Source organism: Astyanax mexicanus, chromosome 1 (assembly GCF_023375975.1).
Source record: "Astyanax mexicanus isolate ESR-SI-001 chromosome 1, AstMex3_surface, whole genome shotgun sequence".
In the NCBI taxonomy this organism is placed as follows: Eukaryota; Metazoa; Chordata; class Actinopteri; order Characiformes; family Acestrorhamphidae; genus Astyanax; species Astyanax mexicanus.
This window is the reverse complement of record NC_064408.1, coordinates 75,229,573-75,257,062: the sequence shown is the minus strand read 5'-3', so window position 1 is coordinate 75,257,062 and position 27,490 is coordinate 75,229,573. Positions and strand designations below refer to the sequence as shown.

At 36.5% G+C, this 27,490-nt stretch overlaps 3 protein-coding genes and 4 non-coding genes across 9 annotated transcripts; 1 reads left to right on the top strand and 6 right to left on the bottom strand.

Annotated features, from left to right (window-relative positions):
• Positions 1-861: 861 nt before the first annotated feature.
• On the bottom strand, positions 862-8,932 carry allc (allantoicase). Its single transcript, XM_007260838.4, has 11 exons — positions 8,623-8,932; positions 8,440-8,490; positions 7,908-7,995; positions 7,468-7,587; positions 5,356-5,441; positions 5,138-5,270; positions 3,294-3,449; positions 2,284-2,357; positions 2,104-2,212; positions 1,752-1,879; positions 862-1,645 (listed from the first exon to the last, which is right to left on the bottom strand). Exons 1-11 carry the CDS (start codon positions 8,710-8,712, stop codon positions 1,475-1,477), a joined length of 1,206 nt encoding a protein of 401 aa, XP_007260900.3. The 5' UTR covers positions 8,713-8,932; the 3' UTR covers positions 862-1,474.
• Positions 8,933-11,139: 2,207 nt separating this feature from the next.
• rps7 (ribosomal protein S7) lies at positions 11,140-15,467 on the bottom strand. The gene is made up of 7 exons (XM_022685971.2): positions 15,380-15,467; positions 14,587-14,670; positions 14,221-14,292; positions 13,639-13,782; positions 12,256-12,320; positions 11,687-11,837; positions 11,140-11,254 (listed from the first exon to the last, which is right to left on the bottom strand). The coding sequence occupies exons 2-7, from the start codon at positions 14,659-14,661 to the stop codon at positions 11,177-11,179; spliced, it is 585 nt and encodes a 194-aa protein (XP_022541692.1). The 5' UTR covers positions 14,662-14,670; positions 15,380-15,467; the 3' UTR covers positions 11,140-11,176.
• On the bottom strand, positions 11,436-11,656 carry LOC125785777 (small nucleolar RNA SNORA73 family). The gene has a single exon (XR_007428131.1). It is a non-coding gene; the product is annotated as a small nucleolar RNA SNORA73 family (small nucleolar RNA).
• LOC125785791 (small nucleolar RNA SNORA73 family) lies at positions 11,971-12,191 on the bottom strand. Its single transcript, XR_007428144.1, has one exon. It is a non-coding gene; the product is annotated as a small nucleolar RNA SNORA73 family (small nucleolar RNA).
• LOC125785779 (small nucleolar RNA SNORA73 family) lies at positions 12,394-12,613 on the bottom strand. Its single transcript, XR_007428132.1, has one exon. It is a non-coding gene; the product is annotated as a small nucleolar RNA SNORA73 family (small nucleolar RNA).
• On the bottom strand, positions 13,936-14,156 carry LOC125785784 (small nucleolar RNA SNORA73 family). Its single transcript, XR_007428133.1, has one exon. It is a non-coding gene; the product is annotated as a small nucleolar RNA SNORA73 family (small nucleolar RNA).
• Positions 15,468-16,282: 815 nt separating the features above from the next.
• rnaseh1 (ribonuclease H1) lies at positions 16,283-23,939 on the top strand. 3 transcript variants are annotated; one of them, XM_049483217.1, is made up of 9 exons: positions 16,283-16,381; positions 16,658-16,762; positions 17,840-17,976; positions 20,225-20,389; positions 20,502-20,601; positions 22,203-22,257; positions 22,363-22,447; positions 23,042-23,166; positions 23,498-23,939. In XM_049483217.1, exons 2-9 carry the CDS (start codon positions 16,695-16,697, stop codon positions 23,582-23,584), a joined length of 822 nt encoding a protein of 273 aa, XP_049339174.1. In that variant the 5' UTR covers positions 16,283-16,381; positions 16,658-16,694; the 3' UTR covers positions 23,585-23,939. The 3 variants fall into 3 exon arrangements, with proteins under 3 accessions (XP_049339174.1, XP_049339175.1, XP_007260898.3); XM_049483218.1 differs by having other exon boundaries at positions 16,294-16,381; positions 16,649-16,762; XM_007260836.4 differs by having other exon boundaries at positions 16,295-16,762.
• Positions 23,940-27,490: the final 3,551 nt, after the last annotated feature.

The window sequence follows — 27,490 nt, the reverse complement described above, 5'->3', positions numbered from 1 at the left end:
ATGCTAATAGAAGTTGACTTTCACTTTAATCAGGCAGATGGAGTTGCCTGAATTCATTAAAGTCCACACATCCTACCACTTTACCACAAGTTAACTCAGATCTCTGGGGTCTAAAAAAATGCCTGTGTTTCCAGCACCACAGCTCAGTCACTTCCCAACTATAACTGCTCTGTATCCACTACAAATTACTACAAATGATGTGTTTTTAAATTACACTACCATTACAACATAGGTTTCATATATGATGCCAAGAAACCTCTGGATTTTTTAATGTAAGTATGTTTAGGTTAATAACCACTCAAGCATTTTGAAGCCCTTGTTTTCCACTGATATTTATTTCCCCCTGTGCTGCAGATTCTCCATTCTGACCCTAATGGATCCAAAATGTATTTTATTTTTTTATTTTAGCAGATTTTTAAGTAACACATTTAAAACCATTTCACATGTGAAAGTGCAGATCAAGAAAAAAGAAAATAAATATGTGGGTTTAAAAAACAAAACAAAACAAAAAAACATGTTAAAATACAGATTATCACACATGATTGCACATTTTTCTTTTTGTAACCATATAATTTCACATCAAAAAAGGTTTTAGGGAATAACACATATGTGTCAGACATAATAACATATATGTGTATTCCCTAAAAATGTTTTTCATAATACCATATAAACTTTTATTTAAAATAAGCTGTTCTGTCTCATAAAAAAGTAATAATGTAATAATAAAAACAAAACATCTTAAACCTTTATTTAACTGAGAAAAGTACAAATAAATGACTTTTAATGTTTTGGCTATCCAACTTGATTGTGAATATAAATTTATTAGAATACATTTGATGCCTAAAACACACTCAAACACTGTTGAACCACAAACTGTTTATTCATCTGACAGAACAAAACAGATGACTTGGTAACAGGTAAGGCATTGTACCACCAGGGGGCCCCAAAGTTACATAGTTTTTTTGATGTTGGTGTTTTTTTTTTATCCTTTGGCCCAATACAGGTAAAATAAAGAGAGTCTTATGAAAATATAACTAAGGAATTTACTTCTATATCATGTTTATAGAAATACTGTTTATACTATTATGTGTTTATTATATGTATTTATATGTTAAACAGGTGTTATGTGTTTTTGTCAATTAAGTATTCCCATAAATTCACAATGAATTTCAAAGCCTATTTAAAATTGCTTTAAATGAATGCAGGGTTAATTTTCTATAACTACCCATATAAATAGACGAATAGAGTTAGTTGTTTAGTTGCATAAGAGCCCTTATCTTCACAAACAGCACTGAGGTGAGGAAATTATAAAAGTTTGATTCACCAATGCAATGTCCGTATTGAATTTTATTAAATGTTTCAACATTTCCAAAAAATATATTTTTATATATTGTTCTGTACAGTTTAATGTTTTTTACCTTGTCCACGCCTACTATGGACTTACTGTACCTTTTTCTTAACACACATGATCAGGTTACAGTTTTGAGGCTGTGTAAGGATTGCCTGAGCCACTGAAAATTGGCTGACCCCACAGCCTGAGCCGACTGACCCCTCCATCAGGAGCTATCAGCACCCGCACGTGAGTAACAGACCCACATTTCAGCACAGAGTCTCCAGAATAGAAGTGCCTGTAGTGAGGCTTGAGCTATAGGATAAAAAGACACAATGACATGCACATTATTTGGATGATTAGCTACATTTGCTAATGTTAAAACTTAACTTAAATCACACTTTAAATATAAACAACATACTTTCTGAGGAGGAAGAAGCTTTCTCCAGATGGGGCCGTTGCTATTGCTCCACCTGCGGCTCATAAAGGTCTGTTCCTGTTCTGGAGTTAACTGGCAGGCCTCAATTTGACATGAATCAGGGAAATTACCTTAAGAATGTAATAAAAATTAGCTAGAGATGAGATTACAGTGTTCATTACACTAATATTTAACAGAAATCTTATATAAATGTAACATTTCTTGCTGTAGTAATACAAGAGTCAAAATCCAATAAATATCTATGTTTTTACAAAGTTACATTGCTAAGCATAAGACATGCAGTTTACAATTTTTGTTGTTGATTTACCCAAAGATTCAAAGAGCATCAAAATACCTTTGAAATGATTGGTGTCTATCTCAATTCTGTTGATCACACCAAGATGCCCAAGTCTGAAGATGGCCCACTCAAAACCAGGGACCTGCAAGATGCCTCTCTTGTCCACCTGAGAATCAGACCACAGAATCAATATGTGTCAAATCATATCTCTTAATTAGGAACTACTTACTAACTTACTTTTAACACTTTGGGACGATCCAAGCGTCGAGCTGTTTCCCACCCATCAGCCATGTTGTCACCCCTTCCTAAACCTGAACACAGGTAAAAATAGTATTACTTACATAGTTTTGTGTCTACGTTCACATTACAAAACACATTGCTCAAATCCGATTTTTTGCTCAGATCAGATTTGGCTATATTGACAGTTCACATTGACAAATGTGACCTGTAACTGTGTGTAATGCGAACAAATCTTTCCCTGAAACTTACGTGTATTAATGTCGCTTCCTTCACCAACAACAAAAAACCTCATATTTGAGATGCGACTCGTAGCTTTATAAAGGGAAATGGATGCTTTAGCAGCTCATATGTGCTGGTCTGAAGTACATGCTCAGGTCGAGGAGGAGAAAAAAGGCCAGGCTGTTTGCTTTTGCTGTTTTTGCAGCTATAGCTGCACAGCTGCACCAAGAGATGTGTGAACACGAGAAAGAAGAACATAGCGCATGCGTAAAAGCAAAAAGACACATGAATTCCGATTTTGTCACATGTCCATAAATAGGATACATATCCGATTTAGGACCACATATGAAAGTGACTTAAATCTGATTTGGAATAAAAAAAGAAACCGGATTTAGCACATTCACACAACCATGAAAAAATCAGATCTGAACCACATTGAGCAAAAAATCAGTTCAGTCAAATTAAGTTCATTCATTACATATACAGTAATGCATGGTAAAACTAGCAGTAAAATGTTTTGATAATGTATTACATTTAATATGAAGATGCAAAGATGAAGATAAATCAAAGATGTCAAAAATTTAAATAAGATAAAAGATATATGCAGAGACAATAATGTAACCAAAATATGATGGTACTCAATATGAAATGCTCATATAGATCATATTCATATAGAAATGCTCTGTAGTATTTAATTTTAAAAAATCCAATGAAGGAATCTTCAACTGTTAGAGGTATCACTGTAAATATAGGCTCTCTTTGACATTACATAACAATCAATCCAGTACCGATCATGTTGCGTGGGTGTCCAAAATGTGCATCACTGTAGCCTACACACACTCCTCCATTAACCAGGGCAACAAGATCCACCTCCTCTTGACTGGGTGCAGAGGACCAGTCTCTCTGACCAATGCCATACACCCGCAGTCTTGCAATACCTCCATCTGGCAACACAAAAATGCTTTAAATCTGTTGGAAAAGATGTACTGCAGCAGTAAATAATTAAACATTACATTAAATTGGATTGAATTGATGACATCATTTGAATTTTCAATTAATGTGGGTAATTGGAATATGTACAATGCAGCAAATAGTCAATGGCTATGAACAAAAATCTAATACTCTTATATCACATGCAGAGATGAACATATAGATATTGTTTGTTTTGCTCTGTCCTAGCAGGAAAGAGAGCATTTACATTAAAAAGCTTGACTTGACTTCATGTTCTAAAACAATGATCTAAATGTAGTAAGGAAGGGAAGGGAGAGTTTGGACTTTTGGACATTGGTCATTTTACTACAAGCCATACTTTTTTGCTTGTTGAAACTAAAAGAAAATAGCATGAAACAGCATTATGTAATTTTTTAAATAAATAAATAAAAACTTTCAACTGCCTCAATCGACATGTTTCTTCATCTTACACCTTATAAAGCATGTCCTTTAGTGGTGGCTCAATTAGTGCAAATTACACTGCCTGACTGTAGGGGGAGCCCAGGAGCAAATAAATACAATTTTCACATAATGTCTAATATGTATTTTTAATAAGTATTTTCTGAGTTTCTCTGACATAACAGCTCAATTCTAATTCTTCAGGTTAAAGGTGCTTCCTCCTTTAAACAGCTATATCATGTATTTGTATCAGGCTACAAACAGGGCTGCTTTATGAATTAATGCAATGCAACTATGTCTTAAAAGCATTTGACACTGTTTTACTCTTATTCAGTGTGGGCTTACCTTTTACTAATATTACTTTTATTTTTTTACACTTACTTTTTAATGTTAACTGATCTTTTTATCAGTTTTAAAATCTGTTATTTCCCTTTTTTTAGTGCTTTTTTAAAACATGCTGATCCACAGCAGAGGAGGCTGCAGCAGCGAACATGTCTGTGATTTTGTTTTATATACTGCCTCTCCTTTAACATACGCGCTCAACACTAACATACCACGCAGAGAAAAGGTGTAGAACCGGCAGACACACATGTGCTTTCGCTTGTAAACACTCGGGGTAGACTGGCAAGCCCACGCTTTCTTCTTCAAACACACACAATGCAAAGTAGATAGATTTGAGAAGGGCGAGACTAATTTGCGATACAGAGAAACCTGGAATGGAGTGGAATGGAACGGAGTGGCAATTCTCACAATCACAATCACAATGCACTTTACATGTACTATGTTTGAGGCAGTCGAACAAAATCCTAGACAATTTTGAAATTCCCCCCGGACATTTTTTTAGGTCTCAAAAAAAGGACAAGTCTGGGAAAAAGAGGACGTCTGGTCACCCTAATGTAGCTTTAATGTAAAACTTTTTGACATTATAAGTAAAAGTTTTAAAAAAAGTCAGAGGTGCTTTGCATCTACAAAAACACAGTGTCATTAATGAGAAGCTCCAATAGGACTCATCAAACACTAATCGTACCACCTTGAGGACAACTGTTGGGTTTTGTTATGCAGCTAACCTCAACAGTAAACTCTCAACACAACCATGTTAAACGTGAGCAAGTCAGTATAATTAGTTAAAAGCGAGGTGCATGAGGTGCTTTACATTTAAAAATCTGAATTAAAAATGAATGCAGTGATTTTTATTCAGCTTTTTACACACTGCACTAAATACAATTAAACAAGGCAGTATTACCAGGATACATGTTCAGTCGAATGTGGGTGACTCTGCGGGGGAAGTTCACACTGAAGTAGTTATGGCATGAATCGGCGTATCCAGGCTTCAGCTTTGTCACTGCTACAATCTCCTCCCAGTTCTCTGAGTGAAGCTAGCATTCAAAAATCCAAATATTCAGTCAACATTTTGTAAGAGAGTTCAGCATGTGTTCAGAAATACTGTAAGCATGAAATGACCTCTGATACAGCTTTAAACTGGCTCTCTGAAGCAGCCATTCCTGTACGGTCTCCATCAAGACATAAAGACGGCAAAGGCAGCTTGTCTGAAACACACAAACGTGTAAGAGTTTATTTAACTTGGTTTGTGTGGTTGTGCTTGTATAGCATTAAATTAGAGACTTGAGGCACCTCACATGGTTTTAGCAGCCCCAAGTGGCTCAACTAGTAATAGCATAGCCTCAATACAAGCCTGTTCAGTTGTGCAGTGCACAAAGGTGTTCTCTCTGTGAAATATTGGCCCACATATGCCTGTAAATTGCTAATCTTGATGTTTTTTATGTTACATTATCTTTGTGATGTGACTATACCTTGTTTTTAGTTAGTTTGATAGACTAAACAAGCTGTAAAAGGTTTGAAATCTAAGCTAACTGTATTAGCATGTATGCTAGTGTGTTTACATGGAGGTAACTAGCTCTCTGGGAAGATTTAGACAGAGCTGTGTGTTCATGTATCTGAGATCAGTTAATTGTTGTAGTAGCTATCTCAGTAATGTTAAGCTGAGCCAATGTATATTTGGTGGTTTAGAAACTGATAATGTCCTTTGTTTATTTCGGTTTTACAAAGAAATAAAAGAGAAGAAATAAAGACTTTGAGTTTGAACTCTGTACTGTATGCTGTCTGTCTAACTGGATAGCTCCAGCCAGATTCACGTTCAGTTGGGACAGAACAGTGGTTGTGGTTACACTGCTATAACATGTCACAAATGCATCTCAGATCACCTCCTGAAGTTGTGTAAGATTAGTTTTCCATCTGTTGGATGTTTACTTTTGCATTTTTCCGTGTTTTGGTCCTATCCAGATAAATCCTGATACTCCTGACATTAGTGACACTGTTCTAGGGGCGGGGCCACAGAGGAATTGGACCTAGCTAAAATCTGATTGGCCCACTTTACACAAAAAAATAAAATCCGCAATCAAAATGTTAAGAATCAAAAGCAAAAAACTGTATGTTGCAAATTCAAAAGGGAAAAAATATATAGCAAATATATATTTTTTTAAATAAAATTGGTTACTTTATCCTTTGCAGTTATTTGAAAATTAATTCAGTTTGGATTTTGCCAGTCTTTGCTTTTATTTTTGTGTTTTTGTACATTTTCTGTGGATTTTTTTTTCTGTTAAAGTCTTTTGTTTCTGGAATCTCTCCTCTGCTTCTGCTTTAGTTTAGTTTTGGCACACTTTTCACATGTGGGCGGAGCTTAGAAGAAGGCGCCCCCCTTAAATCTCCATTGGTCAGCTGGTTACGGACTGACGGGTTCACTGAACCCTAGTCTGAGACTGACCACGCCCACCCGCCAGCTTCAAGCGTTCTTCCAAACACGGAGGGAACAGCTTCCAGCACACAACAGCAGCATCAGATACTTTTACAATTCAATTCCATAAAAACGTTATGTTTATTGTTATATTTATTCTTTAAGCAAGCTAGGGAAATAAATAGGAAGGCCCGGCATGAATAAAGCTTATATAGGAGAGATGTTTTGATGTTTTTAACTAATAGTATTTTTTGAAGCAAAACCCATTTCTTTTAAATAACTACAAAGAATAATAAAGTAAAGTATATTGAGATGTATATATTTTTCCTTTTTATTCTTAACATTTTGATTGCAGTTTTTCTGTGTGTGTCTAAAACCTTTGGAACAAAATAAACCTTTTAACGATTTTGTGTTTTTTTTATTATTATTATTATAAAATAATACCTGGCACCTTTATGAATAGTGTGGCCTCTAAGACAAATTCTAGATCCACCTAGCTTGACCCTTTAAAAGCATTTTCCCTATCACATCTTCATTTTTAATTGTTAATCATTTTAACCCAAAATGTAATTGACAGTGGATGATTAGAAATCTAAAATGACTTTAAAGTCTTTAAGTGTAATTATATTTAAATGTAGGTATTACATGTTCTGTAAAATTTTTGTGTAATCGAGTAAGCTCAGAAATTTAAAACCTCTGATATTCAGTTGGAAAGCTGATAAATGTTGTGTATGTTGTTAAAAGGTCATACTGCTGTTTTAGATTGTGTTTGACAGTGCTATTAGACCACCGTGACACAAAGTTCTTATGGGTTTTCATACCGAGACAAGCAGCCTGAATGGAAATGGAGGGTGCGTAGTTTCCTGTGAAGTACGATGTGTCCACATCAAATCCATAAATGACACCAGGCACTCCCAGCTCCACAATGCACCAATCATGACCTTTCGTACAAAATAACAAAAATAAAAACAGCTATAAATCTTTCATAAACAGGAGTCCAAGAAAAACAAGTTGTACCCTAAACAGATTCTTAAGTGATTGAGAAAGCACCACACTGAACAACCTCTCTACTAGTAAAAATTATTCTTTTTGGCAATGGAAATACATGTACTGTTTGCATGGAACAGAAACTTGTATCATCACTTATGACATTTTTGCTATGTCCTATAGAAGCTGAAGAATGCTGCACTGTGTGTGAGGTTGCCATTTGTAGCTCTAATGTTTAACACACATTTTAACCAGTAAACAAAATGAATAATACCTGGAATTCTCTTTCTCCTTGTTTCCCAACCGTCCATCCATTTGCCAAACTCAGTGAAAGCTGAGGCTATAAACTCAGGAGGCCCTTTCTTCAAAAAACATTCAATTAGAACTCTCTCAATGGGTATAATTACAATGAAAATAAATACAGCAAATATCATTGGGATCATTATCAGTATACTGTGCTCTTTTGGCTCTTAAACCCTAAAAAAAATACTTAAAGTTTCTATTTAAAATGTTTTTCTATAATTTAATAGTTCTAAAAGTGAACAATGGCAGGGTGGACAAACAGAATTCTTTCACATCTTGATCTTGATATATTGATTTTTAACTTATTAAAAGAAAACCTTCAAAACTTAATAATAGTCATTGAACATAATCAGGCAGAACTGCGGATGTGGCAAAAAAACATTCCTCTACATATGTAAAAATTGGCTTATTTATAGTAAATCATTTGAAATTTAAACAACAATCCTGCAAACTCAAAAGGCACTTTATATTGATACTGACCCACTGATCATTAAAATGTTTACCTTTACAAGGTTCAGAGCAGGGGCAAACCACTCATCAGTGGCAAAAATCACCTAGAATAATGCATAGAATAATACATGTTGATAATAAATCACAGACAACCTCACAAACAAAACACAACTTGAAAAAATAAATATGATAATGTGAAGTAGAAAAGTTAGTATTTCTTGATGGTCAGTTTTCACCTTTCCTCCGACAGTCTCACAGGCCAGGTCGTTGAACTGTAGAAAATCTGGTTGACTGGAGTTCAATTTCACAGCTGATCGGTTTGCCATTCTGAGTTTGAAATGCTTTTAAAAATCTTACAAGCCTCAGAAGATTTATGTGACAGAAAAGCGTTACCTGCTGCTGCTGGGTCTGTCAGGCGAACAACTGTTTACTGAACAGCGGAACGGAGCAAAGTACACAAGTTCACAACTGTCTGTCTGCTCAGAGTCAGGTTGAAAACAAATACTGAGTGTCTGTAGTGTAGTTGAGCAGATTATTTACATATATTTATCAATTTAAACTATTTTTATTCATCTAGTTAACCCAATTCATGTAAGACATGAAATGTAATTTATTGGTGCAGTTTTGTCCGGCATTTTTACAAACAGCCTGAGACAGACAGCCCTAAATGTGCAACAGAAAAGAAGGAGAAAACAAACCATTCCTAAGTGAATCAACGCAGAGCTTGTTTAACTCTGAATGTATGGAAATCCGCAACATAAACCTCATGAAACTGCCTTTCTGTGACTGATAAAGGATTCCCTTTGACTTTTTGAACTGGGTTAAGAGTGCTTTGCACTCTGCCTAATCAGGAACAACAGAAGAACAGAGTACAGTATTTCACATCCAAAATGATCACAGCCTTATTTAAACTGTATATGGTAGATCTGCACACAAGAGCTTGTGTTTAATTCATTGTCTAATATAGGGTCCTATAATATCTCTGCTTTTTCAGTATAAAAAACATGAAAGACAAATTTTAGGAAGTAGCAAGATCAAATATACAGAAAACTTAATTTTGGTTTTCTAATGGTCTTCAGAAGAACCAGCTGATGTGACTTACTGTTGTAGTGTTCCAGATTTGTCAGATTGGGTAATGTTTAAAGGTAACAGTAAAAAAAACAAGGAATACCACTAAAATGTGTATTTTAACTTAAATATTATAAATTTATTATGAAAAATATGTTTAATGCACAGATGTGAGATATTATTGTGTGTGCACTTTTATACATGTAATTCCTTGTGGGCAGAAATGGCACCCATTCGGTAGAATTGCCCTTAAATGTAAAGTACATAAATAAAATGTATTACATGACTGATCAGTAACACAGCCACAAATGACACGCTTCACATGAACAATCGCAGACTCAACTGGCTGCTCTTCACAACAGCATTGCAATGCAGAGATTCACTAGAGAACACCCACTTGAAGGGATTTTAAAATGAATGGGTTACTAAGAAGCAACCGAGCAAAACCAGTTTTAAAATGCTTGATCAATTTTACAGCAAAATATGTACTCAGGTCCTCAATACATAACTATATCTAACGTTTCAACACTGCAATGTTGTGAATACTGTGTAAACCCATTTCCTGTAGAAAAATGGAACTATACAAGTATGCTTTAGTTTCATCAATACATTATTCTACTTCCTAAAATTAAAGAAAAAATAAATAAATAAATATAATAAATATAAATATATATATATATAATAAATATAAATATATATATAAATATATATATATATATATATATGTGTATATATATATATATATATATATATATATATATATATATATATATATATATAGATAGATAAAAAATATTTTTGATCAAGTTTCTAGCTTTTATCTCCATTAACCTTCATTCATAAAGGACTCACTTGCAGGTTCCCTCTAGAGTTTAACAGCGTTATAACAGGGAAACAGAAAGTGGTCAGACTGGCCTAAAACCATTTTGTGTGAACCTGCCATTAAACATACATAAGAAGAAGAGGGAGAAAAAAATGTGGTAGAACAGAGCAAGTTATTGAAAATTATGTTGGTTGACTGTCCAGCCATTTATCATTTGGCTCCAACATTGAAACACTTACTGGTGACATGATTGTATTTTCAACTTCACAAATGGAAAGAAGACTTTTGCAACCAGCATGTGCAGTCAGTTTAAGAACCTAATGTGAATATTTTTAAAAGGCTAAACCACTCACTTTATTGAAGAACATTAAAGGAACACATTAGTACACTCCTTTCATTGACACTACCCTATATCTGCAGCTATAACAGTCTTGTGGTTCTTTGGAAAAGTACATATATTGCAAGCAAAGGTTTTAAAAATGGACCACATCATTCTATCATTTAGATACGGGGAGGGGGGGGGGGGGGGGGGGGGGGACACTAATGTGCTCCACAACAGTAGATCACAACTGAAGGTTACATCTTGTGCAGGGTGCTTTTATCCTGGTCCTTTATGAATGTTGTCACCCAGCACACCTGGTTTAACTAACCAGCTCATTAGTAAGCTCTTTCAAAAGTTGCATTGGACATGTTGACAGTATTTCACCCAACTTCACAAACCTATGGTGTTAATTAGCATATGTACGCTATGTAGCATAGTTTTCAGGAGTTTTACTTGTAATTTACTAAAGGTTTACTCAAGTTTTATGAAAGTAACCCGCTGTCACCCAAATTAACATAAATAAGAACTAACTCAGAATGGTCATGATGGTATACAAATTTATTTTGCCATCTGCTTTTTACAGCTGGAATTCTGGGAATTCAAATACAACATCTTTGCCTGTGAGCTTCTTGTACACACCAGCGAAGGTCTCAACCTGAAAGAAGTTTCAGACAATTAGAGACGAACACGTGATCAGACAACTTGTTTGCAAAACAAGTAAGATATTACACGAGTAAAGATGTAACAGTTAAGGTTTAAGACCTTGGATCAATTAAAAATAATAATAAATAGAAGTCTAGTGTTCTCATTAATATTACACACAAAGAATACAGCATGATTGTGCACTGCATGGTTTACCTCCCCAGTAATGGCCCAAAGAGCTCTGGGAAGATCTAGGAATATACAGTACGCAGTCCTCACCAGCTATGAGCCGGGGACATGCTTAATCTCCAACGTCGTGGAACGGGACTGTACGTCATGGCACTAATGTGCTACGCTCCCATACGCCACACAGACAGAGCCATATGAGGATCAACTCACAGGGTGTCCGCGTTGGTTGGTCGGTAGGTCAATGAGGGAAACTCACCTTGTGTTCAACATTGTTTTGCTGTGCCTTGTCAAGGTGGACCCTGATGAGCCGACTACTGTCCAGTTTCACGTGAATCCTCTTGCCAACAATCTCACTGGGGTAGACCAGGTCTTCAAGGATGGCATCGTGCACACAAGTAAGGGTGCGACTAGAGAAGAAGGAGAGGAATAAAAAAAATAAATAAAAAATAAATCAATTTAAAAGCATTACTACTAGTACCACAACAGTAAACTTCACATGGACAACCAGTTAAAATTTGAAACAAACTACTGACCCATTATGCTTGTGCACTGCATGGTTTACCTCCCCAGTAACGGCCCAATAGGCTCTGGGAAGATCTAGGAATATACAGGACGCAGTCCTCACCAGCTAAGAGCCGGGGACATGCTTGCTATCCAACGTCGTGGAACGGGACTGTACGTAATGGCACTAATGTGCTACGCTCCCATACGCCACACAGACAGAGCCATATGAGGATCAACTCACAGGGTGTCCGCGTTGGTTTGTAATTACTTTCATTTGTTGTTGTTTTTTTTTTAAGTAAAGTATTAAGTAGTCAGACTTACTTCCTGGGACGCTTCTGCTTGTTCTTTGTGCGGCTTTTCCTTGTTGGCTTGGGCAGGATTCTCCTCTGTAACAAATAAGTGTTAAAATTAAAAGCTTGCCACATTTAACTAAACTCATTAATTTACACTTCATAATAGTAATGTGCACTGCATGGTTTACCTCCCCAGTAATGGCCCAAAGGCTCTGGGAAGATCTAGGAATATACAGGACGCAGTCCTCACCAGCCAAACGCCGGGGACATGCTTACTCTCCAACGTCGTGGAACGGGACTGTACGTCATGGCACTAATGTGCTACGCTCCCATACGCCACACAGACAGAGCCATATGAGGGTCAACTCACAGGGTGTCCGCGTTGGTTGTGTTTAGTCATGCACCACATGGTCTAAATTCTTCATTATATTTCAAAGAATTGTACAACTACTCAAAATGAAATCATCCCATCCATGAATGATTATATTAAACAAAATTCCTAAACAGTATATAGAAAAAAAATATTAACAGCTTTCTTAAAAAAATAGCAAACCAGGCTGAGAACTTTCATGTGAGCAGGTAATCAGGGTGCAAGCAAACTGAACCTTAATACAGGTACATCATTACAATCCAAGGAACAATATACATTAGGATAAAATCCACAACACCAGAGGCTATATAAACAATTGATCTGTTCAAATTACACATCACTTATTAGAGTGTATACACAACATTTATTAGAACTATTTGACACCAGAATGAACAAAAAACCTCACTGCACAAAATTCCATTTCAACATTGTTTCAGTTTAAATAAAACAATGATTTTCACAATATGCCAAAATTTGATACAGACCAAGAGAGGTGCTCTAAAATTAGACTATTTAATTTAAGTTTTACCTTCTCTTGAAAGTAGGCATTTAGATGTGCCAGAGTGTATCATAGTAGGCTAGGCTGCAACCATAATACATTTTACATCATTTGCAGATGGGCAAAAGCTCTATAGAAAGACGTTGAAAGACCACTGATTATGAAGACTATGAACATTAAAAAAAAAAAAAAAAAAAAACGACAACTCCAATTATGAGTACTGAGCCATAACCAACTTTCTGTATTTAGAATCTTTACTGATCCTAGACCAGGAGTCCTGCTCTTAAGGAATGGACAGGCAAATGTGAAATATTACCTACCTAATGGAATCGATCAATCAAAGTGCTATTACAATTACAATTTCTATAGAGAAGGTCCTAAACATTAAAAGATATGAAAATATACATGTGAAGAAACCTCACAAAAACATATTCTTTAACTGACGTACAATAAAAATCGCTTTTGCCAGTGTTGCACCAATTCAGGGCACTGGCAACCAACCAAATGGGCATGGCATGCACGTGAGGTGCCACAGTCCTTACCTGTGCAATGAAGACCACATGCTTGCCGCTAAACTTCTTCTCCAACTCGCGCACAAGCCGCACCTGAATCTTCTGGAAGGACTTCAGCTGGGGCACGGGCACAAAGATGATGATGGCTTTCCTGCTGCCACCAACCTCGATTTCCTGAAAGCATAAACACCAGAAACAAACCATTAATAAACCCCACTAGTCACGTAGTCTCAACCGAAAAACTAGTGGCCTGTTCTTTTTTCATTCCTCCACTCCTCGAACAACAGGCCAAGAACACTAACGACTTTGAAGTGCTTAAACAAGAAAGATTGTGCACTGCATGGTTTACCTCCCCAGCAACGGCCCAAAAGGCTCTGGGAAGATCTAGGAATATACAGGACGCAGTCCTCACCAGCTATGAGCCGGGGACATGCTTACTCTCCAACGTCGTGGAACGGGACTGTACGTCAGGGCACTAATGTGCTACGCTCCCATACGCCACACAGACAGAGCCATATGAGGATCAACTCACAGGGTGTCCGCGTTGGTTAAAATTGAGTTAAATGCAGATAATGTTTTATAAGAAATTATGAATTTTAAGACATGTTTAACCTTTGCAGCTGTGATGTTGAGCTCCCTCAGCTGAGCCTTCAAGTCAGAGTTCATCTCCAGCTCAAGAAGAGCCTGTAAAAAAAGAAAACAAACAAAGCCAAAATATAAAACACCTCTGTAGTGCAGTTGTTTAAATCTAGATCCTACTTTTGGTTCACGTGAATACATTAAAAGATTTGTGTTGTGTCATTAAAAGGTAAAGTTGTAAAGTAAGTGACTGGAAGGTCCATTAGAACACACATTGACATAACAGGAGTGGTAGGTTCTCAATGTCCAAACTACACAATTTTGTAGAGGATTAAAAAAAAACAAATACACTCAGCAGGATCTTGCAGGGGTTAAAGTGAACTTATTTTACCATTTTACCTGGGAAATGCCAGATTCGAACTCATCTGGCTTTTCGCCGTTCGGCTTCACGATTTTCGCGCTGGTACTGAACATGGCCTATGTCTGAAACACAGAAAAAGCCAACAGTTAACATTTCTGGCAACATAACTATCATGAATCTTGTCTCCAACATTATTGAACTAATAACTAAACGCTAACTTTACATGTAATACTTCATGGGTTCAGCCAAGACCAAGATACACCTACTTTCGCTCTCCAACAGGATGAAATAATCCACATATTCACTCCAAAAGTCACACTTAGCATTTCACACTACAACGCTATGTTACCTGCTTTTTTTAAACTCTTAATATACATTTCTGTAGTGTTCAGTAATTTAACCTGGACTCCCTGAATGCCAGCATTAGCACAGCCTGCTAATGGTAACTAGCTACTGCTCTTAGCTCAGCAGTAAACCACTAATAGGAGTCAGCTCTCAACCTAGTACATATAACTGAGACATTAATGAGAAATATCTCTCTAATCTCAGCAGCTCTCCTCGGTGTATTCATCTCCCGCTCACTGGTGTGAACACGCTGCCGGAGGCCTGCGCTCCCCAACCCGCTCCTCCACACAGACTAACCCACGTCGGCTAGCCTTTCAAAAAACACTAAAATATATCTCTATTTCTTGCCATCCACCTCTGCAACCTCCATCATCTAACACATCCCTGTTTATTCCCCCAACAAAACCCAAGAAAAGCTCAACACATCGCCATTATTTAACATTTAAACGCATTATTCTCTCCACTCATCACATTCAACTAACCCACCTCGGTCAACGACGGCCTGGGAAGAGGCCGAAATCTCGCGAGAGGCCGGTAAAAGCGCGTCGCCCTGAGCATCATGGGAAGACGTGCAGTTCAGCAGCACAGCCGCTAGGAGCGCAGTTTCCCTCAAAATACATTACAAAACTTATTTAAAGAAAATCCAGAAAAATACACAAAACAAATATGATAATAATAATAATAATAATAATAATAATAATAATAATAATAATAATAATAATAATAATAATAATAATAATAATAATAGTTATAAGTTATTTGGCGACTTGTTGTTATGTTTTAATTAGATAGTTTTGCTGGCTAAACTTCTCAGTAAAAAACAGTACTACTTTTTATTCTAAGTTGTGTGATATAATTTGTAATTTCTCATATTCAGTTCGAGATATGTTGTACATTTTATTATTTTATTGAGTAATACTATATACACTATAGAATATATATTATAAGGGCAGAATTTTTTGTTACAATAGCCAAGTTTGATTTCATCTTAACTGAGTATTTCTATTTATTTGTTTAGCCCTTCCTCCTGTATATTTGAGCACTGAATGTGATATGTTTTATTCAAGTGAAGTTATTAAGAGGCTGTTTAGAAGTGAACAGAAAAAAATCTGTCTGTACTGTTTGGTTCCCTTACACCGTGAAATGCTGTCTTGCTGCCCACACTAAACTCGTTGTGAAAGTATAGACAGATCACTGATAGATTAGACAGTGGGCGAGTAGCTGGGTTGTCATTAGCTGTAGTATTTTAGCCCAATAAAAATCACGCTGCATTATTTTTTTGATTCTAGATATGCTCTGATATGATGGTGACTGGCTGCCTTCCTGTCTTAAGATCCTAACTTGTCAGATTTTAACTGCAGGGAAGAGGGCGCTAGTGCTTCACGATAAATACACAGCAAAAACACGAGAGCGAAGAAGCAGAAGAAGAAGCAGCAGTGGTGTTTTCACCCTGGAGACTTCATACTGACTCCTGACTTCTGTGAAAACGTGTGTATTTATTCAGTTTGAACACTGAGAGTTTATTGTATAATTTTTCTTCTGATCTTGAGATCGTTTACTCAGGATCTGTGTTTAGGTCTGGCTGGCTGAGCGCGCGGTTATATAGAGAGCCGGGTCTCTCTGTGTGTGTGAGTGTGTTATCAGTGGGTCAGGGGTAATGCTGTGTTGTTGGTAAATGCGGGTGAGGTGATGAGAGTGGGGGGCTGGTGAGTGAGACAGAGAGTGAGTAGGGGGTGATATGCTGAGACTGCCCAGTCTGTGCAGTATTCTCCGCAGGACTCTGTGTGTCAGCGCTGAGGAAATGGGGAAGAAAGGGCAGTTCTTCTACGCCGTGAGGAAAGGCCACAACCCCGGTGTGTACCACACATGGTGAGCACCCCAGCTCTATTCACCTTATCTGAACTAGTGCTGTCCGGTATGACCAGAAATATGTATCACGGTATTTTTCAAGATTCTGACAGTTTTATGGTAGAACACAATATTTTTGTTTTATTTTTATTTTTGCATGTCTCTGCTTTTTCTGTACTGTTAGAAGTACATTATAATATAACAGGGGTTTAAATAAGGCTTTGATTACTGTTGAGTTTACTTTGTCCCGCAAAATAACACCATATATGAAGAAAGCAGACTTTATTATCAGAAGAAAATGTTGAAAAATGTAAACAATAGACCTTAAAAAGAGATACACCAAGAACTTGAACACTTCTCCTTTACAAATAAATGAAAAAAAAAATAGTTCCATAAACACTATAAACGGACCTTAAAAATCCTCAGTGTTTTAAGTATTCAAAAGAGAGATTTCTCAAAAGTTTGGAACTTTAATGTCAATTTACAATATGTTATTATAGAAGCCATTAGAGCCATTATCTTTTTCTAGTTAGCGAATAATAATGTACAGTGAATTGAAGGTATGTTATCATTCAAGCTACAGTATCAGTATATTTAAGAGGGCTATAAAAAAAGCAACAAGCCGAGATATTTTTCTTTTCTTGAATTTCTCCATACTTGGCCTACCTGGGGTTGAAAGTATCGATACATGGACGGCGTTTTGGTGCGTATACCGGCATTCGCAGGTGTGACGCTTATTTTGAGCGATGAAATAAAATAAAATATCATTTTGTTTTAATATTTCAAGATTACAATAATCTTCCAATTTAGAACTATTTTTTAAAAAAGCAACTAACACAAAATAAAATACACTTTAATTACATACTTATAATTTATTTTCCCAAGCCACACAGAGCCGCAGTATTAGGAAAGAAAGAGCCGCATGCGGCTCCAGAGCCGCGGGTTGCTGACCCCTGGTCTAGCAGTATTGCAGTATGTGAAATGCATACCAGTTTTAATTTACCCTCTGGCATACCACCCAGCACTATTCCGAAAACGCCCCAGCTCTGTTGTTCTGTGATTGTGAATAAATGTTGCTGCCGCTCTCTTTCCTAAAAGGGATGAATGCAAGTTCCAGGTGGAGAAGTTTCCCCGGGCTCAGTATAAGAAGTTTGCCTCTGAAGAGGATGCCTGGGCTTTTGTAGGGAACAAGGCACCAGAATTACCTTCAACAACAACAGCAACAGCAACAGAAGGTAACAAAAGATAATTGAAATTACTTTCTAATGTCTCATACAGCTAGTTCTAGTCGCGTGTGCCCTTAATAAATTGGTTAGCTAATAGCTAGAGTGGCAAGGTCTTGACCACAGGGTTATCAGTAGAGCTGGTGATATGGCCCAAAATTATATTATGATTCTATTTCTTAATTTTGGTTGATACTATATAATTTAAGACACATTTCTGCATATTGATATCAAATTCAAAATTTAATTAGATCAATTTAGTGAGCAGCTCATTCATGTTTTTTTATTCTTCTTCTTCTTCTTTATTATTATTATTATTATTATTATTATTATTATGTAAATAAATATAAGAAAGAAATGTCTTATGGAAGAAATGTGATTAATCACAGAAGTCTGTGATTAATAATATAATCTTCTTCAAATCGATTGACACAAATTTTAACGTCTTATTCTAGAAATCAGACCTGGAACAGACCTAAAGAATCAAAAATACACTTTTAAAATAAACTAGTTCTGTCTGCAATGAATTAAAAACCATTAATGCACTGTCCTGTGATGCTCCCAGGGGGTTCAGTAAATTTCACTTAGGATCTTCATGAGTTGTTGGGTCTTGTGCTGCAAGGAGCTTTACACAACTTTTGAAGGGTCTGTGACACGTATGCCACCATTAGCTCTTTTGAGATCATTCTAAAATCATTATGAACGGTATAGAAGCCACCGGCATCATGCACTAATGTTGCTGTGTAACTGCCAAGACGGACCAAGACTCGATTAAGTTTTGCTGTATGTTATCCATTTAATCAATACTAATTATGATTCTTGTAATTAAATCTATAGTTAGATTAGTGTTCAGCAAGCTCTGATTTAAGTGTATAGACATGTAGACAAGTTCTTTTTTACAATACAAAAAAATATCACTGTATTGCCTATTGCTAGTTACCAGTGTTGCAAAATAGCTGCTAGAATGTGGTTACCCAGCGTAAGACTCAGCTATTGCATTCCAGTGGAGCTGACCCCTGTAAATTCTCCAGATGTGGAAATCTCAGCTCTTTCTGGTAGTGGTGGACTGCATTCCCCCCCTTTTACTTTAAGTATGCTGACATATTGATGATGACTGGGTTGTTAACTTTCTGTATTTCCTGGGCAAAGTAGTGATGGCTGTTGCCTACCACTCTAACTATATGTCCTTACCTGATTACTCTTTGTGTTAGCATGTGTGTCACTGCATGGATTAAAGGCAGAGACCGCACTTCATCTGTGCGTCCAAGCACAAGTATGATAAAACTGGTTGTTTTGTCATATTTTGGGTGGTTCGTTTGATCCCAGGTCTGTTAAGCTGCTACATTTGGGCCCTTGAGCAAGGCCCTGAAAGCTCTCTGATTCAGTTGTGCCATGACTGACTGACTGACCCTTACATTGACCCCAGTTGGGACATAATATCCACCTGTAAAAAAAAAAAAAAAAAAAAAAAAGACACCACTTCAGTTTCTAAATCAGTTTCTCTGATTTAGCTATTTATAGGTATATTTTTGAGTAAAATAAACATTGTTTTATTCTATAATCTAGGGACAACTTTTCCCCAAAATTCCAAATAAAGATTTTGTCATTTAGAGCATTAATTAGCATGAAATGAGAAATGGCTGAAATAAAAAAGATGTAGAGCTTTCAGACCTCAAATAATGTAAATAAAACGACTTCATATTATAATGTTTTAAGAGTTCAGAAATCAGATTTGGTAGAATAACTCTGTTTTTTAATCACAGTTTTCATGCAGCTTGACATGTTCTCCTCCTCCTCTCTTACACACTGTTTTTGGATAACTTTATGCCACTCCTGGAGCAAGCAGTTCAGCTTGGTTTGATGGCTTGTGATTATCCATCTTCCTCTTGATTATATTCCAGAGGTTTTCAACTTTCATTTTTAAGTGGTCTCTTTTATTTTTTCCAGAGTTGTATATAGATACGTAAAGAGTTCTGTGTAGGAAACATTTAAAACATTAAAATCCTTTTAGATATCGGGTTTCTATGATTTATTGTCTCACACAAATTTTATATCTTTTTAAAATCACAACTTTATACAAGAAGGATAAAACTTAACCTTTAGTGATCTACATATAGACCCTTCAAGTAATTTTGTAACATTTATTTGTCATCATGTTATTTGACAAAATTAAAAGATTGGCTGTTACATTGTCATACTTCTCTGAATTACTTTTTATATTTAACAGAATTCCTTATTAATGTGTTTTTTTTTTTTTAAGGTTCCGATGACACACAAGTGTCTACAAGTGTTCCAGTTGTTGCCAAAAGGCCCATCGAGGATGACATTGATGATCAGTCACGTTTAAAAAGGTTTAAACAGTTTAAAGAGCCGGCTCAGCCAAAGACCTCATCTTCAGCTAGCACTAATGGATTCACTTACATGGGTAACAGTCTTTGACTTGTCCTGTTAGTTGTCATGTGGCTTTAAGAATGGCATTATCAGCACCTAGCTAGTAATAGTGAAGTCTATATTGTTTGTGGTGGATTTGTTTGCAGGAGATGCCATTGTGGTGTATACAGATGGCTGCTGTTCACGCAATGGAAAAACAGGCGCTCGTGCAGGGATTGGAGTTTACTGGGGTCCTGATCACCCTCTGTGAGTTGTGTAGTTTAAGAACACCTAATAATAAAAGTAAAAGGGAGTAAACCTTGACTAGATTGTTACAGAAACACCCTAGGTCTGAGATCTGATCAGCTAGTCTCAATGGCCACTTCTGTTGGAACTAAATTTAGGAGAATTTTAAAAATAAAAATGTACCTATTGCCTTGTAACTGTGGATTAAATAAAAGGTTCTTAACATAGTTTCCGAAAGAAAGTGTCCTTCCGCAAGCATCTGCTTTTTAAGTTAAAATGTGGGAATGTAGTCATTTCTAGGTAACAGGAAAAAGAAGTTGTTACTAACAATAATGGCAGTAATTTGCCATTACAAATATTAGACATGGCAGAAATATTTTCTTATTCCCTCTCACTTTACAGTAGGGATGCACCGATACCACTTTTTTCTTACTGATACCGATACCAGAAAACTGATACCGAGTACCGATACCAACTGTCTTATCCTGAATAAGATATAATAATCTGATTGGCTGCTTTGCCATTTCCGCCTTTTTTGGAGAAATCTTTTAAGATTATTGCCGGCAGTAAACAATGATTGACAAGGAGCTCCTGTTGTCGACGTAGAATTATTTAATTGAACATGTAAAAAAGCAGATATTTTAAGCTTTAATTTGGCATATTGGGTGTCTATATTGAACCTATAATTATTCATAAACACAGCCAGATATTAATTATGATATTTTTCTGGCTTTTCTGGAAATAGAAACCTAAAACATGAGCAAAGTACCTGTTAAACAGCAGGGGGAGCAATACCGCAGTACTCACAATTTCAGTCAAGATTACAAAAAAATCCTTCTTTATTCACCAATCAGCCATAACATTATATTTAACCCTATATTTACAATATATTATGTAGGTCCCTCTAGTTTTGGCAAAATAGTACTGAACTGTTGAGGTATAAAGTCCACAATCCTAGCCAGTTATATACTGCTTTCCATTTTCACTGGCAAGTTGGAATATCCAAGTTCAGAGTAAGAAATTTAAGCTGAATCGCTCCTACAGACTTCCTATTCCTACTATGCATATAAGTACATTCCTGCTACTTGTAATAGGATTAATAAAACACCTACTAGTGCATCTCAGATATTTGAATATCATTGAAAAGTTACTTTATTTCAGTAATTCAGCGCAAAATTCATATTATATAGAACTATTACATTTTAAGCATTTATTCCGTTTCTTGTTCATGATTACGGTTCACAGCCAATTGGTACTTTTGCTGGAAAATGAAATCCACATCTCCATAAGTTGTCAGCAGGGAAGCATGAAGTGCTGTGAGTGCTCCACTGCCAAAGGACCAGTTGGTCTTATATAATATTCTAATTTTCTGTGACACTGATTTTTGGATTTTCATTGGCTGTAAGCCAAAATAAAGAAAATGAATAAATGCTTAAAATAGATTACCCTGTTTGTAATACATATAAAATTGACTTAACTAAATTAGTGAAATAAAGTAACTTTTCAATGATATTCATTTTTTTTATTTGAGCTGCACTAATATATCCATTAAATGTAGTTGTAATAGTTTTTAATGCATAAAGGTTGTTTCTGACCAAGATTTTAACAAAATATGCTTACAGTAATGTTGCTGAGAGGCTTCCAGGAAGACAGACAAACCAAAGAGCGGAACTGCAGGCAAGTTTGTGTGTGCGCAGTGCCAGAGATCAGAGCCTTGCAATTAACTGTGTAAAATGCACTCCCTGCTGTTGATGAGCTGATCATTCTTTATTTCTGGTTTAGGCTGCCTGTAAGGCACTGGAGCAAGCCAGAGACATGGATTTCAAAAAGATTGTGCTCTACACAGACAGTAAATTCACTATAAATGGTATGTATGACCTACTGTCTGAGCATAGAAATGTCATTATTGTTAAATGAGTAAAACTGCTTTCACACTAAACATATTTTCACTGCAGAAAGCTCAGTGGTAAATGACCATGTGTGTGGTCTTTTTAAAATTTTAGATGTTTTTTGGTTTGTTAGCTGACTCTCAACATGTTCAATAGAAAAACAGTGGTGTCTGCAAGTTCCCTCCAATATTAAGAAAAGGCAAGTTTTATTTGTTTCTGATCACAAGCTGTACCAATACCTGTCTGAAAATCAGCGAGGTCATGTGGTAATTTTTAAATGCACATGGATAAATGAGCTATTTTGGCTTAATGCTATGTGCTAGCACAGTGCTGCAATTTAAAATGCTTTAATAACTCGTTATGCAGTACTTCCGTCATATCGCTCAACCCTAGTTTAAACTACCTAAAAAAAGGTAGTTGAAAACAAACATGCAACACTAGTGTTGACTGACCCCTGTGTAAACGTGAGTGGGGAATGCAGCCCTTACAGTGTTTAGTGTGAAAACAACTTACGTTTCTTCTAGTGAATATATAACATTATTTGTGTATGCACGTTTGTCCCCTCTGCTTAGGAATCACAAGCTGGGTGAAGAAATGGAAAACCAACGGCTGGAAGTTAAATACAGGTGGTGAGGTGGTCAATAAAGACGACTTCCAAAAGCTTGACAGACTAAATGGAGAGCTTGAGGTTGTATGGGTAAGTTTTCTGATGTAGGAGGGGTTTATACTCTTTGCTTGATGTTAAAGCATCACAGATTAGGCAAGTAAAAAAAATATTGAAAGCATTTCTTTTTCTGGGCCACACCTGAAGACATTTTGTGCTAAGTTTAAGCGAGCCTGCATTTGTGTATCTGTCCTTCCCACAAACATCTGAGACTAGCTAGAAGGAAAATCACTGTTTTTCTGTATAGGCCATTTGCTGCCATATGTAACGTGCCTTACTTTTATTACTGAAAATGAAAAGGGATTAAAGTGTATTTAAACATAAGAAAGCAGTACTAACCTCCTGTCCTTTTGTTTTTTTTTAGTTGCATATTGCAGGCCATGCTGGTTTTAAAGGAAATGAGGAGGCAGATAGACTCTCCAGAGAGGGAGCAGCAATGGCTGAATGTTAGCTCTGGAATCTGAAGAAGCTGCTTTCTACTGGTTTATGGGTCTGCATCTCTTTAAAGCAATTCAGCTTGTGAGAAATTGGTCCATAATGGACAATGAAATGTATGCGTCTTTTTTCCAAATGTTCTTTTAAAGTCTTCAACACTTCTACAGGTTTTGCTCAAATGAACGCATATAAGCTTTGTTTTTTGTGTTGTTAAATAGGTTATATTTATGCTACTGCAGCATTTGAAAGATAGCAGGTTGCCTACTTCTAATTGTTTGACTGGGGTTGTGGATATGTATAGCAGATAATTTGTAAGAACAATTAGGTAAATGTTATTTTATTATTAAATAAATTGATTAATTGCTAAACTATTTTTTCTTCAATCCTGAAATTGGTTTATATCATAGCTTCCAACCACTGTAATGCTCAATTTTAACACCAGATGGCACTACAGGTTTTTTTTTTTTTTTGCCATGAAATACTTCTACGTTGGGAAGCTTTGCATTTATAAATGCACTAGTACATTTACAGGCATATTATCCAAAAATGTTTCTGTTTATATATAATGATGCATTATATATTTAACAATACGTATGAAACAATATTTTTTAAAACTTTTTTTTGTACATTTTAATTACACATTTTAATATAAAATACACTTTCATTTTAACTCGTTTATTTTTTATTATTATTGTTTATGCATTTTGTAGTTTTGGCACTATAAAAGTAAACTAATAAATCTGAATTCATTATGACACACATGCGTAAGAAGATACAACTAGGCAGTATATTTCAGTACATTTTTAATTGCCTAAACTGGAAAAACTGTTAACAGTATTGCATTTTGTCATTTATTCACCCTATATATTCTGCATCAATATACATTGTTATCAATGTGAGATATAAAGCAGAAACTCCAGTTGGCTAGAGAATCCCAGCCTTTGGTCTGTGATCAACAGTGTGATTGTGTCCTCTGTGCTTCAGCTATTTATCTCCTTCCTGTAGCTGAACTGTTCTCCCCAGTCCTCTGCAGTAAGCCTATGTCTAGACAGCAATGCTACGGCAAAGAGAGTGTTTCTCCTTTTCGAGAAGAATGCAGGTGTGAACCTTGCCTGTGGAGACTCGTCTCCTTGACACTAGTATATTAAGGTAACATAGGTGCTGCACAAGAATCAATGTGTATCATCTCACACAGCTGACTAAGAATAGAGAAAAGTTTATTCTAAGCTTACTATCTTCTCCAAAGCATATTTATGTGGTTTTAAGAAACAATTAATTTATATACATTTTAGAGATTTAAATGTATTTATTTTTCCCCCATTTTCTCCCCAATTCACATGGTCAATTACCCTCAACCCACTCATTAGGACCCCCCCCCCCCCCCATCACTAGTGATGTACCAGCTCCAGCAGCCAATGGCAAGCTGCATAAACAGAATTCGAACCGGAGATCTCCTAATTATAGTGGCAGCATTTGTCCACTTTAAGCCCCATTTACTAGACATGTTAAATTACTTATGCTACAAACTCTGCCCTTCTGTATGAACCTACAAAATTTTCAAATATATTACAAACAATGTTGGAAGACGTGACTTATGGCCCCTAGTTAGTTTGACTGTTTAAACAGTTAATGACTGTTTTAATTCAAAGAGTCAACAAACAGGCTGCCCTCCCAAATACTTCTCACGTTGTTCAATCTTCATTAGACAATTCGAAAAATGAAGAGTGTTGGACAGCGCTTGTATAATGTCCAGTATTTTTATTTGATTCACGGAAAAAACACAAATGTTTCAGCCCTTGGGCCTTTCTCAGCATGTTCACCAAACACCAGACCTGCTACTAGATTCTTCAAAAAAATAAATATACACTACATTTATATTTTGTGACTTTTTTATGACATGCTAAGTGGGGTGGGATCTACACACCTGGTCAGTCTATTTAGTAGCGGGTCTGGTGTTTAGTAAACACGCAAAGACAGGCCAAAGGACCAAAACTTTCATGTTTTATCTTCGAGTCAAATAAATATGCTGAACATTATAGGAGTGATATCCGACCCTCTTTATTTTTTTGTTTTTTAATTATCCATATCTACTTGTAGTCTAAATCCTGGGTTATGGCTGTAAAGAGACTTCATTTGTACATTTTAAAACTTTAAAAAAAATGTAATCCACCATTGCACAACCAATTAACATTGCCCATTTACCAGTTTGGAAAGTCAATAAAAAAGAGAAGAAAGCACCATTTTTTTTTCCATGTCAAACTGGTCAGCCCAGGAACAATTCAGCAGAGCTACATGTTGGTGACTGGCTTTGAGCTGTGAAACAGCTGAATGCAGTATTCTGCAGTTTGAGATGCAAACCATATTTTCTGTAAGAGTCACACAGTTTTCACCAAGTTACAAAAGCTACAATTTCAAGTGTTTTGTTGACATATGTAAATTATTTTGGACAATGTCCATCCATTCTAAAAGCTTACATCAGTAAACATTCCGCAACATTCCTTCATAAAAATAATTATTCAAAAATCCCCAACAAAAAGGTTTTACAAGCCACTGTTCTGTGCTAAAACTCTGGAAAAGCACCACAAAACACAAATACAGCAGGGGGAATGTTTTATGGTGAGACAAATATGCTTGCAGGAGTAAAAGGGAGGCATTCAACCTTACAAATACTTTACCAGCTGTTAAGCATGGTGGTGGTGGCATCATATTCGGGGCTGTTTTATTGCCAGTAGAAACTGGCACATTGCACAACCCAATGAAGAATCACTTCAGAAAACACACTGTCACAAAATAGCGGTAATGTTTTCATACTGTGAAACATATTTTCATTAAATTTTTTTCTATTTTTAGCAGAATATTTGAAATTCTGCTTCCCAAATAACAATAGGACATTGAATCAACATACATTTTTCTATTACTAATGCATTCTTATAACCTGTACTGTGTTTATTAATAATTATTAATATCAATATTGTTTGTGGGAAGCACCTTCAACTAAATGCATTAATGTGTAGAAGAGCTCAGCCCAACCATACAAAACCTTTAAATAAACGTTGAGCCAGAATGTCAGAATATCAGAATTTTTAGGCAATGTTAAATAATGGTTGTTTTAATGTGTTTTTTTTTTCATCGTCAACCTTAAAAGATATAATGCAGACAGTTATTTTTTTCAATGTTATTTTCTATCAGTGTTTTTGAAGGCAGCCCCCCACCTGAGGCAGACCGCACCTTGCAGACCCCCACCTGAGGCAGCGTGACCTGTTCTGGCATGCTTACAGGAGTAAACTGCTTCCAGCATGTGCCTTTACGAAACGGCGCGCTCTCCTCCCGCGCGCGAGGCGTTTGATAGTCAAACATGTCGCGGTAATTTGTGGAAGATGAAGGCTCGCGCACACCCCTCCGTTATTAGCGCACATCTGGTCTCTCCGCTGCCTTTCAAACGGAGCTGACTCGGCTCCTCAAATGGTGGAGGACGGCGTGGCGGGAATCTCCCGCTAACGAATCCGGCGCGTGCCCCCTTTGTGGCGGGAACATCAATGGCGGAGCCGGCGCGAGGAGTCACAATCAAACGGGCCCGTTGCTATGGGAGCAAGGCGCGCGCCTCGTCACCTAGCAGACATCTGTTTCCATGACAGCTGTCTGGAGCGGGATGAGCCTTAACTAACTCCCGCCTCAGAACTAGTGTGACTGGTTTTGATACCTCGAGCGGGAGGAGAAAAAAAGAGCGGGAGAATAAGAGTGTCAAGAATGTTCTTATTGTTCCACGGCACTAATGTAAAGACAGGAGTATGTGAATGTGTGTGAGTCTGTGTGTGTGAGTCTGTGTGTGTGAGTGAGTGAAGGCACTGGGATCAGAGTGAGTCGGATGAAGGTGTGATGAGAGGAGTGAGCATGGGTGTAGAAGTAGAACTTAGTCAAATGA